At 49.6% G+C, this 16,240-nt stretch overlaps 1 protein-coding gene across 1 annotated transcript; it reads left to right on the top strand.

Annotated features, from left to right (window-relative positions):
* Positions 1-2,573: 2,573 nt before the first annotated feature.
* LOC141042866 (uncharacterized) lies at positions 2,574-7,144 on the top strand. The gene is made up of 5 exons (XM_073511772.1): positions 2,574-3,462; positions 4,744-5,557; positions 5,983-6,652; positions 6,909-6,939; positions 7,035-7,144. The coding sequence occupies exons 1-5, from the start codon at positions 2,574-2,576 to the stop codon at positions 7,142-7,144; spliced, it is 2,514 nt and encodes an 837-aa protein (XP_073367873.1).
* The last annotated feature ends 9,096 nt before the right edge of the window (positions 7,145-16,240 follow it).

Raw genomic sequence — 16,240 nt, 5'->3', positions numbered from 1 at the left:
CGACTGCGGGGCCGCAAGCCCAGGCGACAAGGCCACCAGGGCAGCCAGCCCAGGCGACGCGGGCATGCCAGCGGATCCACATGCATGGGGCATACATGTGTGATCAACGTCGGCAGAAGCCGTTGTATCAGCGGGTGCAGCCGGCGTAGCAATAACTGGAGTAGGCAGCGCACCGTCATCATCAAGCAGCTCCAGTCGGGCACCTCGTCCAACACCTGCACCGTGGTTAGGCAACAACAGAGGAGAGTATGCAGCATCTACAAACTGATCAGGCAACACTGGAAATGAGTGCAACTCGGTGACGGGAGTGTCAGTGGGCGACGTGAGCGTGGAAAAAGGGAAGACAGTCTCATCAAACACAACATCACGAGAAATGTAAACCCGATTTCATGGAACATGGAGACACTTGTAACCTTTGTGGAGAGGACTGTATCCGAGGAACACACATTTTCTCGACCGATACTCAAGTTTATGCTTATTGTACGGGCGAAGATGTGGCCAACACACACAACCGAACACTTTGAGGAAGGAGTAATCTGGAGTTTCATGAAGCAACACTTCTAGAGGGGACTTCATGTGAAGGAGTTGTGTGGGAATCCTGTTTATCAGAAAACAAGCAGTAACAAAGGCATCACTCCAGAACCGAAACGGGACAGAGGCATGTGCAAGAAGTGTTAGCCCAGTTTCAACTATATGACGGTGCTTACGCTCAGCTGCACCGTTCTGCTGATGTGTATGAGGACAAGACACATGATGTGAGATACCAAGCTTCTGAAAGAAGGTGTTAAGATTACGGTATTCACCTCCCCAATCAGACTGAACATTGATAATTTTGTGCTTGAGTAACCGTTCAACGTGTGCTTGGAATTGCATGAAAACATGAAACACATCAGATTTGCGCTTAAGAAGATAAAGCCAAGTAAAGCGACTGAAAGCATCTATGAAACTGACATAATAGTTGTGCCCACTAACAGAGGTTTGGGCATAGCCCCACACATCGGAAAACACAAGTTCAAGAGGAGCCTTGACAACCCGACTTGATACAGAGAAGGGCAACTGATGACTCTTGCCTTGTTGACAAGCATCACAAACTAGAAACTCCTTATTACTAGACTCAACGGGAAGACGATGACGATGAAGCACATGGCGCACAATTGGGCTGGTTGTCCTGATGATCGGCGATCCACGGGGGGACATGCTGTGTTCTTTGGACCTAACTTGATCGCCTGGCAAGCTCGCAAGCAAGCTACAGTGTCCCGAAGTAGTACTAAAGCTGAGTACAAAGCAGTTGCTAATGCCACAGCTGAGAACATATGGGTGCAGTCATTACTTCGAGAGTTGAAGGTCTCTCCCACTCAGTCGCCTGTCCTTTGGTGTGACAACATCGGTGCCACATATCTTTCATCCAATCCGGTATTTCATGCCCGAACAAAGCACATCGAAGTTGACTATCATTTTTTCAGGGAACGCGTTGCTAAGAAGCTTCTTCAGATCAAGTTTGTTTCTTCTAAGGATCAGCTTGATGATATCTTCACTAAACCTTTGCCCTTGCCTTCTTTTGAAGGATGTCGACGCAATCTTAACCTTCTGAGTGTTTCAGGACATAGTTAAGATTGAAGGAGCATTGTTAGACTAAGTATATATTAGATATACGTATTGTAACACAACTTGTATTTGTACGGTTCCCTCTTATAAATATATGACAGCCGTACCCACCAAGGGTATCGAGCATTGTTCCAAACCCTAACATGTTTAACATGGTATCAGACGACGCGTTCGATCCGCGTCACGCTTCCGCCTCCTCTGCTGCCGTCGCGCAGGCCCCTGCCGCCGCGCCGCCTCTCTCCACTCTGGCGATGGAGTCGCCATTCCTGGCGTCGCCTCCACTTGCCTGGGCCCGATCTACTGCGTCGGGATCACAACCTCCCGCGCCACAGCGATCGCCCGCCATGCTGCCGCCGCCTCGGTCGCCTGCTGCGCTTCCGATCGCGGCCACCCCGATCCAGTCGCGGGGCGTGCCTCCACCACCGGCCTCCTACGGCGCCAATGGGCAGCCGGCCTACGGTGGTCCTCCAGCCCCGGCCCCATACCACAATGCGCCGCTGGCCTCGGGGCCCTATGGCGCTCCAATCCAGGCGCCGTACGGCAGCCCGTACCCGGCGCCCTACCTCGCGTCGTCGGCTGCGTCGTATGCACCGTATGCTGCTCCTGCCCCGACGTCCTACGCCGCTGCCCAGATGTACGCCGCTCCTCCTGCGCTCCCGTATGGTGCGCACTCCTCGGCGGCTTATGGCCATCATCAACAACCATCGGCCGATGCACTAATCCCATATAGTGCTGTCCTGCCAATTGGTCAGCTGCCTGATCTGCCGCTCTCCGCGCTGATGGCCGAACCAGGGCCTTTTCACTTCGCCCATCTAGTGACGGTGAAGCTTTCTGCTGATAACTATCTCCTGTGGCGCGCTCAAGTGTTGCCGCTGATGCGCAGCCAGTACCTTTAAGGATATGTTGATGGCTCCCTACCGTGCCCTCCGGCTATGGTTCCGGTACCCTCGTCCCATGGTGGCTCTGTCATGGTCCCCAACCCTGCTCATCGTCGGTGGACTGCTCAAGATCAAGCCATCCTGGGTGCTATTCAGTCGTCGCTCACTCCATCCGTGGCTGGCATGGTCGTCTTTGCCGCCACGTCGAGGGATGCATGGACCACGCTTGACTCCAGCTTCTCCTCCCAGTCGCTCGCACGTTCGTCTGCTATTCGCAACCAGCTGGGTGAGGTCCAGAAGAATGATCTCTCTGTCACTTCTTTCTTCAACAAAGTCAAAAGCTTGGCCAATACATTGTCCTCCATTGGGAAGCCGCTCCGTGATGAGGAGTTTACTTCATTCATTCTTAATGGACTGGACGAGGATTATGACTCTCTTGTTGAAAACGTCAACGGGCGTGACACGCCGATGCCACCCCGTGACCTCTATGCCCGCCTCCTTAACACGGAACAGCGGCTCGCTGCTCGTCGCTCTGTCGGAGTCTACACGGAGGGCCCTTCTTCGAACGCTGCTCTTCGCGGAGGTGCCCGTGGTGCCAAGCAAAAACCGCCGCCGCCCTCGGGCAACCAGCCCCGTCCGCCCGCTCCCACTCCTCCAACGGCTGGTCGCAAGCGACTTCACTGCGAGGCGTGTGGTGGTGGTGTCGAGTGTCAGCTTTGCGGTATTGAGGGGCACTTGGCGTCTCGGTGTCATCGTCGGTTTAAACGTGATTTCCTTCGCATCGGGAACAATGGGAAGGGTAACGAGAAGCAAGCTGCTCTTGCCACACAGGAGCCCGGATTCACTCCTTCATACTCTGTGGATCCTGCCTGGTACATGGACACAGGCGCCACGGACCATTTGACGAGCCACCTTGACAAGTTGGCCACTCGACAGCCCTACACCAGTCATGATCAGGATCGCACTGCCAATGGATCAGGTATGCCCATCTCACATATTGGTCAGGCATCTCTTCTTTCCCGCACCACTAAAACCTTGCGTCTCCTTGATGTCCTTCGTGTTCCTTCAGTCACACGTAGTTTACTCTCGGTTCCTAAATTAACTCTTGACAACAATGTGTTTGTTGAGTTTCACCCTTTTCATTTTTTGGTTAAGGACCGGGACACGAGGGACGTTCTTCTTAGTGGTCGAGCTCGCGACGGCTTATATGCGCTTGATGTGCCACGAGTGCTTGATGTGCCACGAGTGTCTCAAGTGTTCAGTGGCGTGCGGGTGTCGTCGTCGCAGTAGCATTCTCGCCTTGGTCACCCTGCCACTCCCATTGTGCGCCATGTGCTTCATCGTCATCGTCTTCCCGTTGAGTCTAGCAATAAGGAGTTTCTAGTTTGTGATGCTTGTCAACAAGGCAAGAGTCATCAGTTGCCCTTCTCTGTATCAAGTCGGGTTGTCAAGGCTCCTCTTGAACTTGTGTTTTCCGATGTGTGGGGCTATGCCCAAACCTCTGTTAGTGGGCACAACTATTATGTCAGTTTCATAGATGCTTTCAGTCGCTTTACTTGGCTTTATCTTCTTAAGCGCAAATCTGATGTGTTTCATGTTTTCATGCAATTCCAAGCACATGTTGAACGGTTACTCAAGCACAAAATTATCCATGTTCAGTCTGATTGGGGAGGTGAATACCGTAATCTTAACACCTTCTTTCAGAAGCTTGGTATCTCACATCATGTGTCTTGTCCTCATACACATCAGCAGAACGGTGCAGCTGAGCATAAGCACCGTCATATAGTTGAAACTGGGCTAACACTTCTTGCACATGCCTCTGTCCCATTTCGGTTCTGGAGCGATGCCTTTGTTACTGCTTGTTTTCTGATAAACAGGATTCTCACACGACTCCTTCACATGAAGTCCCCTCTAGAAGTGTTGCTTCATGAAACTCCAGATTACTCCTTCCTCAAAGTGTTCGGTTGGGCGTGTTGGCCACATCTTCGCCCGTACAATAAGCATAAACTTGAGTATCGGTCGAAAAAATGCGTGTTCCTCGGATACAGTCCTCTCCACAAAGGTTACAAGTGTCTCCATGTTCCATCAAATCGGGTTTACATTTCTCATGATGTTGTGTTTGATGAGACTGTCTTCCCTTTTTCCACGCTCACGTCGCCCAATGACACTCCCGTCACCGAGTTGCACTCATTTCCAGTGTTGCCTGATCAGTTTGTAGATGTTGCATACTCTCCTCTGTTGTTGCCTAACCACGGTGCAGGTGCTGGACGAGGTGCCCGACTGGAGCTGCTTGATGATGATGGTGCGCTGCCTACTCCAGTTTTTGCTACGCCGGCTGCACCCGCTGATACAACGGCTTCTCCCGACGTTGATCACACGTGCATGCCCCATGCACGTGGATCCGCTGGCATGCCCGCGTCGCCTGGGCTGGCTGCCCCGGTGGCCTCGTCGCCTGGGCTAGCGGCCCCGCAGTCGCCTGGGTCAGCTGACCCCGCGGCTCGATCCCCTGGGCCGGTGGCCTCGCCGATCGAGGACACATGCATGTCCCATGCACGTGGGCTCGCTGGTGCGCTCCTGTCGCCCGGTGCGCTCGTGTTGCCTGGTTCCTCGTCGCCACCCCCTCCTGGCCATTCTTCGTCAACACCTCCAGCCCAGATGCTGCCCTTGACTGTGCCGCCAGCCGCACTTGTTGACTCACCTGCAGGCGCGTCCTCTTCGCCGCTCTTGGACAGTAACTCTCCTGTGGTGACAGCTCCATCGCCACCTCCGCCTGTCGTCCTGCGCCCTCATACTCGCAGCAAGAGTGGCATCTTCCAACCGAAGAAGCGTACTGACGGGACTGTTGCATGGCTTGCAGCATGCGTCGCGTGTGCTGAGGCAGATCCTACGACTGAACCACGACACTTTCAGGCAGCGCTTCGCATTCCACACTGGCGTGCTGCTATGGAGCAGGAGATCCATGCTCTTCAGCAGAACAACACTTGGCGTCTGGTTTCACCTCCATCTGGTGTCAATATCATCGACTCTAAATGGGTATTCAAGGTGAAGAAACATGCTGATGGCTCCATTGAGAGGTATAAGGCATGCCTGGTTGCAAAGGGATTCAAACAACGGTATGGCATTGATTATGAAGACACATTCAGTCCTGTTATTAAACCAACTACTATTCGTGTTCTTCTTTCCTTGGCTGTTACTCGAGGATGGTCGCTTCGACAACTTGACGTTCAGAATGCTTTTCTCCATGGAGTTCTGGAAGAAGAGGTCTATATGCGTCAGCCGCCAGGGTTTTTGATCCTGATCAGCCACATCATTTGTGTCGTCTTGTCAAGGCTCTCTATGGGTTGAAGCAGGCCCCTCGTGCATGGCATGCACGTCTTGGAGCTGCTCTTCGTGCGCATGGTTTTGTGCCTTCTACAGCGGATACGTCTCCGTTTATTCTTCAGCGACCTGAGGTGACTATGTACATTCTGGTCTACGTTGATGATATCATTCTTGTCAGTTCATCCGCTGTTGCTACGGACCGGCTTGTGTCCTCTCTTGGTGCTGAGTTTGCTGTTAAGGATCTTGGGAGACTCCATTATTTCCTGGGTTTGGAGGTGCTTCATTCTGATGGTGGTCTGACCCTTTCTCAGAGGAAGTACTCTCAGGATCTTCTACGTCGTGCTGGTATGTTGCAGTGCAAGATTGCCATGACTCCTATGTCTGCCACAGACAAGCTGACAGCTCTTGATGGTGACTTGCTCTCTCCTGAGGATGCTACGGAGTATCGCAGTATTGTTGGTGGGCTGCAGTACTTGCTCGTTACTCGACCAGACATATCTTTTGCGGTCAACCGTGTGTGCCAGTACCTTCATGCACCCCGTGGACCTCACTGGTCTGCTGTTAAGCGCATCTTGCGCTATGTTCATCACACCGGTTCGTATGGTCTCTATCTTCGGCCTGCGTCTTCTGGACTGTTCTCGGCATTTTCTGATGCCGATTGGGCTGGTTGTCCTGATGATCGGCGATCCACGGGGGGACATGCTGTGTTCTTTGGACCTAACTTGATCGCCTGGCAAGCTCGCAAGCAAGCTACAGTGTCCCGGAGTAGTACTGAAGCTGAGTACAAAGCAGTTGCTAATGCCACAGCTGAGATCATATGGGTGCAGTCATTACTTCGAGAGTTGAAGGTCTCTCCCACTCAGTCGCCTGTCCTTTGGTGTGACAACATCGGTGCCACATATCTTTCATCCAATCCGGTATTTCATGCCCGAACAAAGCACATCGAAGTTGACTATCATTTTTTCAGGGAACGCGTTGCTAAGAAGCTTCTTCAGATCAAGTTTGTTTCTTCTAAGGATCAGCTTGCTGATATCTTCACTAAACCTTTGCCCTTGCCTTCTTTTGAAGGATGTCGATGCAATCTTAACCTTCTGAGTGTTTCAGGACATAGTTAAGATTGAGGGAGGGTGTCAGAGTAAGTATATATTAGATATACGTATTGTAACAGAACTTGTATTTGTACGGTTCCCTCTTATAAATATATGATACGTATTGTTAACATGGTATCAGACGACGCGTTTGATCCGCGTCACGCTTCCGCCTCCTCTGCTGCCGTCGCGTCGCCTCTCTCCACTCTGGCGATGGAGTCGCCGTTCCTGGCGTCGCCTCCACTTGCCTGAGCCCGATCTACTGCGTCGGGATCACAACCTCCCGCGCGACAGCGATAGCCCGTCATGCTGCCGCCGCCTCGGTCGCCTGCTGCGCTTCCGATCGCGGCCACCCCGATCCAGTCGCGGGGCGTGCCTCCACCACCGGCCTCCTACGGCGCCAATGGGCAGCCGGCCTACGGTGGTCCTCCAACCCCGGCCCCGTACCACAATGCGCCGCTGGCCTCGGGGCCCTATGGCACTCCCATCCAGGCGCTGTACGGCGGCCCGTACCCGGCGCCCTACCTCGCGCCGTCGGCTGCGTCGTATGCACCGTATGCTGCTCCCGCCCCGACGTCCTACGCCGCTGCCCAGATGTACGCCGCTCCTCCTGCGCTCCCATATGGTGCGCACTCCTTGGCGGCTTATGGCCATCATCAACCACCATCGGCCGATGCACTAATCCCATATAGTGTTGTCCTGCCGCCTGGTCCGCCGCCTGATCTGCCGCTCTCCGCGCCGATGGCCGAACCAGGGCCTTTTCACTTCGCCCATCTACTGACGGTGAAGCTTTCTGCTGATAACTATCTCCTGTGGCGCGCTCAAGTGTTGCCGCTGATGCGCAGTCAGTACCTTGAAGGATATGTTGATGGCTCCCTGCCGTGCCCTCCGGCTATGGTTCTGGTACCCTCGTCCCATGGTGGCTCTGTCATGGTCCCCAACCCTGCTCATCGTCGGTGGACTGCTCAAGATCAAGCCATCCTGGGTGATATTCAGTCGTCGCTCACTCCATCCCTGGCTGGCATGGTCATCTTTGCCGCCACGTCGAGGGATGCATGGACCACGCTTGACTCCAGCTTCTCCTCCCAGTCGCTCGCACGTTCGTCTGCTATTCGCAACCAGCTGGGTGAGGTCAAGAAGAATGATCTCTCTGTCACTTCTTTCTTCAACAAAGTCAAAAGCTTGGCCGATACATTGTCCTCCATTGGGAAGCCGCTCCGTGATGAGGAGTTTACTTCATTCATTCTTAATGGACTGGACGAGGATTATGACTCTCTTGTTGAAAACGTCAACGGGCGTGACACGCCGATGCCACCCCGTGACCTCTATGCCCGCCTCCTTAACACGGAACAGCGGCTCGCTGCTCGTCGCTCTGTCGGAGTCTACACGGAGGGCCCTTCTGCGAACGCTGCTCTTCGCGGAGGTGCCCGTGGTGCCAAGCAGAAACCGCCGCCGCCCTCGGGTAACCAGCCCCGTCCGCCCGCTCCCGCTCCTCCAACGACTGGTCGCAAGCGACTTCACTGCGAGGCGTGTGGTGGTGGTGTCGAGTGTCAGCTTTGCGGTATTGAGGGGCATTTGGCGTCTCGGTGTCATCGTCGGTTTAAACGTGATTTCCTTGGCATCGGGAACAATGGGAAGGGTAACGAGAAGCAAGCTGCTCTTGCCATACAGGAGCCCGGATTCACTCCTTCATACTCTGTGGATCCTGCCTGGTACATGGACACAGGCGCCACGGACCATTTGACGAGCCACCTTGACAAGTTGGCCACTCGACAGCCCTACACCAGTCATGATCAGGTTCGCACTGCCAATGTATCAGGTATGCCCATCTCACATATTGGTCAGGCATCTCTTCTTTCCCGCACCACTAAAACCTTGCGTCTCCTTGATGTCCTTCGCGTTCCTTCAGTCACACATAGTTTACTCTCGGTTCCTAAATTAACTCTTGACAATAATGTGTTTGTTGTGTTTCACCCTTTTTATTTTTTTTGTTAAGGACCGGGACACGAGGGACGTTCTTCTTAGTGGTCGAGCTCGCGACGGCTTATATGCGCTTGATGTGCCATGAGTGCTTGATGTGCCACGAGTGTCTCAAGTGTTCAGTGGCGTGCGGGTGTCGTCGTCGCAGTGGCATTCTCGCCTTGGTCACCCTGCCACTCCCATTGTGTGCCATGTGCTTCATTGTCATCGTCTTCCCGTTGAGTCTAGTAATAAGGAGTTTCTAGTTTGTGATGCTTGTCAACAAGGCAAGAGTCATCAGTTGCCCTTCTCTGTATCAAGTCGGGTTGTCAAGGCTCCTCTTGAACTTGTGTTTTCCGATGTGTGGGGCTATGCCCAAACCTCTGTTAGTGGGCACAACTATTATGTCAGTTTCATAGATGCTTTCAGTCGCTTTACTTGGCTTTATCTTCTTAAGCGCAAATCTGATGTGTTTCATGTTTTCATGCAATTCCAAGCACATGTTGAACGGTTACTCAAGCACAAAAGTATCCATGTTCAGTCTGATTGGGGAGGTGAATACCGTAATCTTAACACCTTCTTTCAGAAGCTTGGTATCTCACATCATGTGTCTTGTCCTCATACACATCAGCAGAACGGTGCAGCTGAGCGTAAGCACCGTCATATAGTTGAAACTGGGCTAACACTTCTTGCACATGCCTCTGTCCCGTTTCGGTTCTGGAGCGATGCCTTTGTTACTGCTTGTTTTCTGATAAACAGGATTCCCACACGACTCCTTCACATGAAGTCCCCTCTAGAAGTGTTGCTTCATGAAACTCCAGATTACTCCTTCCTCACTCGGTTGTGCGTGTTGGCCACATCTTCGCCCGTACAATAAGCATAAACTTGAGTATCGGTTGAAAAAATGCGTGTTCCTCGGATACAGTCCTCTCCACAAAGGTTACAAGTGTCTCCATGTTCCATCAAATCGGGTTTACATTTCTCGTGATGTTGTGTTTGATGAGACTGTCTTCCCTTTTTCCACGCTCATGTCGCCCACTGACACTCCCGTCACTGAGTTGCACTCATTTCCAGTGTCGCCTGATCAGTTTGTAGATGATGCATACTCTCCTCTGTTGTTGCCTAACCACGGTGCAGGTGCTGGACGAGATGCCCGACTGGAGCTGCTTGATGATGACGGTGCGCTGCCTACTCCAGTTATTGCTACGCCGGCTGCACCCGCTGATACAACGGCTTCTGCCGACGTTGATCACACGTGCATGCCCCATGCACGTGGATCCGCTGGCATGCCCGCGTCGCCTGGGCTGGCTGCCCCGGTGGCCTCGTCGCCTGGGCTTGCGGCCCCGCAGTCGCCTGGGTCAGCTGACCCTGCGGCTCGATCCCCTGGGCCGATGGCCTCGCCGATCGAGGACACATGCATGTCCCATGCACGTGGGCTCGCTGGTGCGCTCCTGTCGCCCGGTGCGCTCGTGTTGCCTGGTTCCTCGTCGCCACCCACTCCTGGCCATTCGTTGTCGACACCTCCAGGCCAGGTGCTGCCCTTGACTGTGCCACCAGCCGCACTTGTTGACTCACCTGCAGGCGCGTCCTCTTCGCCGCTCTTGGATAGTAACTCTCCTGTGGTGACAGCTCCATCGCCACCTCCGCCTGTCGTCCTGAGCCCTCATACTCGCAGCAAGAGTGGCATCTTCCAACCGAAGAAGCGTACTGACAGGACTGTTGCATGGCTTGCAGCATGCGTGGCGCGTGCTAAGGCAGATCCTACGACTGAACCACGACACTTTCAGGCAGCGCTTCGCATTCCACACTAGCGTGCTGCTATGGAGCAGGAGATCCATGCTCTTCAGCAGAACAACACTTGGCGTCTGGTTTCACCTCCATCTGGTGTCAATATCATCGACTCTAAATGGGTATTCAAGGTGAAGAAACATGCTGATGGCTCCATTGAGAGGTATAAGGCACGCCTGGTTGCAAAGGGATTCAAACAACGGTATGGCATTGATTATGAAGACACGTTCAGTCCTGTTGTTAAACCAACTACTATTCATGTTCTTCTTTCCTTGGCTGTTACTCGAGGATGGTCGCTTCGACAACTTGACGTAGAATGCTTTTCTCCATGGAGTTCTCGAAGAAGAGGTCTATATGCGTCAGCCGCCAGGGTTTTTGATCCTGATCAGCCACATCATTTGTGTCGTCTTGTCAAGGCTCTCTATGGGTTGAAGCAGGCCCCTCGTGCATGGCATGCACGTCTTGGAGCTGCTCTTCGTGCGCATGGTTTTGTGCCTTCTACAGCGGATACGTCTCCGTTTATTCTTCAGCGACCTGAGGTGACTATGTACATTTTGGTCTACGTTGATGATATCATTCTTGTCAGTTCATCTGCTGTTGCTACGAACCGGCTTGTGTCCTCTCTTGGTGCTGAGTTTGCTGTTAAGGATCTTGGGAGACTCCATTATTTCCTGGGTTTGGAGGTGCTTCATTCTGATGGTGGTCTGACCCTTTCTCAGAGGAAGTACTCTCAGGATCTTCTACGTCGTGCTGGTATGTTGCAGTGCAAGATTGCCATGACTCCTATGTCTGCCATAGACAAGCTGACAGCTCTTGATGGTGACTTGCTCTCTCCTGAGGATGCTACGGAGTATCGTAGTATTGTTGGTGGGCTGCAGTACTTGCTCGTTACTCGACCAGACATATCTTTTGCGGTCAACCGTGTGTGCCAGTACCTTCATGCACCCCGTGGACCTCACTGGTCTGCTGTTAAGCGCATCTTGCGCTATGTTCGTCACACCGGTTCGTATGGTCTCTATCTTCGGCCTGCGTCTTCTGGACTGATCTCGGCATTTTCTGATGCCAATTGGGCTAGTTGTCCTGATGATCGGCGATCCATGGGGGGACATGCTGTGTTCTTTGGACCTAACTTGATCGCCTGGCAAGCTCGCAAGCAAGCTACAGTGTCCCGGAGTAGTACTGAAGCTGAGTACAAAGCAGTTGCTAATGCCACAGCTGAGATCATATGGGTGCAGTCATTACTTCGAGAGTTGACGGTCTCTCCCACTCAGTCGCCTGTCCTTTGGTGTGACAACATCGGTGCCACATATCTTTCATCCAATCCGGTATTTCATGCCCGAACAAAGCACGTCGAAGTTGACTATCATTTTGTCAGAGAACGCGTTGCTAAGAAGCTTCTTCAAATCAAGTTTGTTTCTTCTAAGGATCAGCTTGCTGATATCTTCACTAAACCTTTGCCCTTGCCTTCTTTTGAAGGATGTCGACGCAATCTTAACCTTCTGAGTGTTTCAGGACATAGTTAAGATTGAGGGAGGGTGTTAGACTAAGTATATATTAGATATACGTATTGTAACACAACTTGTATTTGTACGGTTCCCTCTTATAAATATATGACAGCCGTACCCACCAAGGGTATCGAGCATTGTTCCAAACCCTAATATGTTTAACAGGGAAGAACCTATCTGCGGGTACAGTGAGGTGAAATGCCTTCCCAGGATAACCGCTAATTCCTCCATGGACACCACCTCCGTGCACTCCTTGGCCTTCACATACACCTGACCAAGCAAACAAAATCCATAGCAAATCAATCAAGGGACCAGGACAGGGAGCACCGGGGGAGAGAACCACGAGGCACGGGGAGAGAGGGGGGCGTACGATGTTCTTGATGGAGTCGGTGGCGACGATGGCAATCGAAGACGACACTGACGGCGACGCTCCACTCGGCGAAAAGGTGGCAGCCGTGGCGCCGTCCGCGGCGGGAGCAGGACGGTGTTATACACGGATGCGGGACTTGCCATGCCTGTCCTGGAGGTCAAAGCGTCCGGCCATAGATGGGGATCCGATCTGTGCTGGGCAGCTGGGGATCCCCTCCAGCGTGTCGGCCAGCGCCGAATTGCGGCAGCTGACGGCGAGCACTTTGGCCTCCTCATCTATGAGTGCGGCCACCCCCTCCTTCGCTAGGCCACCATCCCTGTAGGCATGTGGTGCGGGGCGACGGTTTTAGCGGTGGGCGTGGGGCGTCTTTTTTCCCTCTGCGGTGGAGTGCGGTCAGTCAAGGTAAATTACTAAATACACACAGAAAATGGATTAGGCTAAGGCTGGCTGTTAGATTGGGTTTAGTTGGCCTAATCAAACGGTGGTAATGAATCCGTGTACGTTTTATGGGGTGCGTTTAAAGAAGATAATGTTGGATTGTTTATTAGTAGTAGAGATTCTTTCACTATCCATGGCTAGCCGTATCCACGGGTGCCTTCCATACTAACACCTTCCAAGGAATTTATTATTTGAAAACATAAAGTAAATTCATTTTTGCATTTCGGGACTGGGCATCCCTAAAACCTTTGCCTTACTCTCGTGCAATATCAAGTGAACAAACACTCATCATGAGAATAACACATCTAGCATGGAAAATATTAGCCATCCATTACCGTTCCGCGAGCGAAACAAACACACAAAAGAGAAGTTTGTTTTGAAAATTAGAGATGGCACATGCAAATTTGCTAAGAACGGCAAAAGAATACCGCATATAGGTAGATATAGTGGACTCATGTGGCAAAACTGGTTTAAAGGATTTTGGATGCACAAGTAGAGATCATACTTGGTGCAAAGTGAAGGCTAGCAAAAGAGTGAGAAGCGACCAACCAAGAAACGAATAATCTCATAAGCAAGCATTAAGCATAATTAACATCGAATAATGCACCACAAGTAGGATATAATTTTCATTGCATGATTATTGACTTTCGTGCATGCATAGGTAATAAGGAACCTTAACACCAATATTCTTACTAGAGCACAATTACTCATCAACATAACTCACACATCACATCATCATATCTCAAAACTATTACTAAGAATCAAGTTTATTTTGTCACATGATCTTCATGACATTTTTTACTTTATCCTTCTTGGATATCTATCACTTTGGGACTAATTTTCATGTGTTGCTTTTCATAAGCTCAAACAAATATAAGTGAAGATCATGAGCATAAATTTTTTTATTTCTCTCAAAATAATGTAAGTGAAGCAAGAGAGAATTTCTTAAATTTTTTACTAACTCTCAAGTAAATCTAAGTGAAGAAAGGGAGCATTTCTTCAAAAATACTAAGCACACCTTTCTCAAAAAGATATAAGTGAAGCACTAGAGCAAGTCCTAGCTCATAAAAGATTTAAGTGAAGCACAGAGAGCAATTATAACAAGTCATGACATAATTTTGGCTCTCTCAAATAGGTGTGTCCAGTCAGGATTGATGACTTCAAACACAAAATAAAACAAGCAAAGACACATATCATACAAGACGCTCCAAGCAAAACACATATCATGTGACGAATAAAAATATAGCCTCGAGTAAAATCCCGATAGTTGTTGGAAGAAAGCGGGGATGCCACTCGGGGGCATCCCCAAGCTTAGTTGGTTGCTCATTCTTGGATAATAGCTTGGGATGCCGGGACATCCCCAAGCTTAGGCTCTTCCATCCTTCCTTCATCCATCGTAAAATAACCCAAAACTTTAAAACATCAATCACACAAAACTCAACAAAACCTTCGTGAGATCCGTTAGTAAAAGAAAGAAAACCACTACTATAAGTGTTGTATCAAACCAATTCATATTTTGTTTTGGTATTATATCTACTGTATTCCAACTTTTCTATGGCAAAAACTCATCAAAGAAAACCATAGAGCCATCAAAATAAGCACACAACACAAAGAAAACCGAATCTTTCAAAACAGAACAGTCTGTAGCAATCTGACTTTTGCGAATACTTTTGGAACTCCAAAAATTCTACAAAATTAGGAAGACCAGGTAATTTTTATATTAATCTTCTGTAAAAAGAATAAGGGAAAAATCTCTTTTTGATAAAAAATGAGAATTCTTTTCGTGAGCGCAAAGTTTCTGTCTTTTTCAGCAAGATCAAACAACTATCACCCAAAAAGATCCTAAAAGCTTTACTTGGCACAAACACTAATTAAAACACACAAAACACAATCATACCAGTAGAATAGTTGTGCAAACACTCAAGAACAGAAAGCAAAAGGCAAAAATAAATTGTATTTATTGGGTTGCCTCCCAACAAGCGCTATAGTTTTACGCCCTTAGCTAGGCGTAAGGCAAGGATCTAAGTTTTGTCATCCTTGGTTCGAGATCCATAAGATGCCCTCATGATTGATTCATATGGTGGCCTAATTTTTGTTCTAGGAAAGTGTTCCATACCCTTCCTCAAGGGAAATTGGAACTTAATATTGCCTTCTTTCATATCAATCACGGCATCGATAGTGCGTAAAAACGGTCTACCAAGAGAATTCGACAAGATGGATTGCGATCAATATCAAGAACAATAAAATCTATGGGCACATAATTCATATTTGCAAGAATAAGAACATCATTAATTCTTCCCATAGGCTTTTTAATAGTAGTGTCCGCCAAGTGCAAATTCAAGGAACATTCTTCAAGATTAGTAAGACCAAGCACATCCTATAAAGATTTCGGAATTGTGGAAACACTAGCACCCAAGTCACACAAAGCAAAACACTCATAATTTTTAATCTTCACTTTGATAGTAGGTTCCCATTCATCATGCAATTTTCTAGGAATTGATACTTCTAATTCCAATTTTTCTTCTAAAGCTTTCATCATAGCATCAACAATATGTTTAGTAAAAGCTTTGTTTTGTTCATAGGAATGGGGTAAATTTAGCATGGATTGCAACAAAGAAATACAATCAATCAAAGAGCAAGTATCATAATTAAAGTCTTTGTAATCCAAAAGAGTGGGTGCATCACTAACTAACGTTTTGAACTCTTTAAACCTAGTTTCGTCAATTTTCTCAATAAGATTTTCACGCTCCGAAATATTGGGATGCCTTCTACCTAAAGTTGACTCCTCTCCAGTCCCTTTTTCATCAATCTTATCTTTACTAAACAAGGAATCAATAGAAGAAACACCAATCATTTTAAGATCTTCATCACTTTTGCAAGAATAATCACTAGAAAAAGCTTTCTCTAAAAATTCTCTTTTAGCTCTAAGCATAGCAGTTCTTTTCTTACTTTCATCCATAGAAACATAAAGAGCTAGGTTGACGATGAATATGTATGTTACACCACACTTGAAGCCAATGACGGGGATTTATGCATGCTTGCGTGCATAGTATATGCGCCCAAACTTAAGGTCTGAATCTCACCATGACCTATACTACAATAACACGAACCAAATGAAGAATCTGCCATGGTAACCTATGTTGTTGTCGGTCAAGGTGATCATGGATGTCCACGCGGGCCCATGAATATATAGGCTTGTCACCGATAATCATGCGAGGGAGTGTACCATTCGAAGGCAACCACTACATGCATATGTATGGAGGTGATGCATGCATGCATGTTTGAATA

This window comes from Aegilops tauschii, chromosome 3 (genome assembly GCF_002575655.3).
Source record: "Aegilops tauschii subsp. strangulata cultivar AL8/78 chromosome 3, Aet v6.0, whole genome shotgun sequence".
NCBI lineage: Eukaryota > Viridiplantae > Streptophyta > Magnoliopsida > Poales > Poaceae > Aegilops > Aegilops tauschii.
This window is presented reverse-complemented; position numbering and strand designations above follow the sequence as displayed.

Bases quoted from the DNA above. Each gene is read 5' to 3' on its own strand.
- LOC141042866 (XM_073511772.1), top strand. From the start codon at position 2,574: ATGGTCCCCAACCCTGCTCATCGTCGGTGGACTGCTCAAGATCAAGCC. The intron at 3,463-4,743 runs GTATGCCCATCT...ACCACGGTGCAG, and splicing joins TCGCACTGCCAATGGATCAG to GTGCTGGACGAGGTGCCCGA. The intron at 5,558-5,982 runs GTATAAGGCATG...CATTCTTGTCAG, and splicing joins GCTGATGGCTCCATTGAGAG to TTCATCCGCTGTTGCTACGG.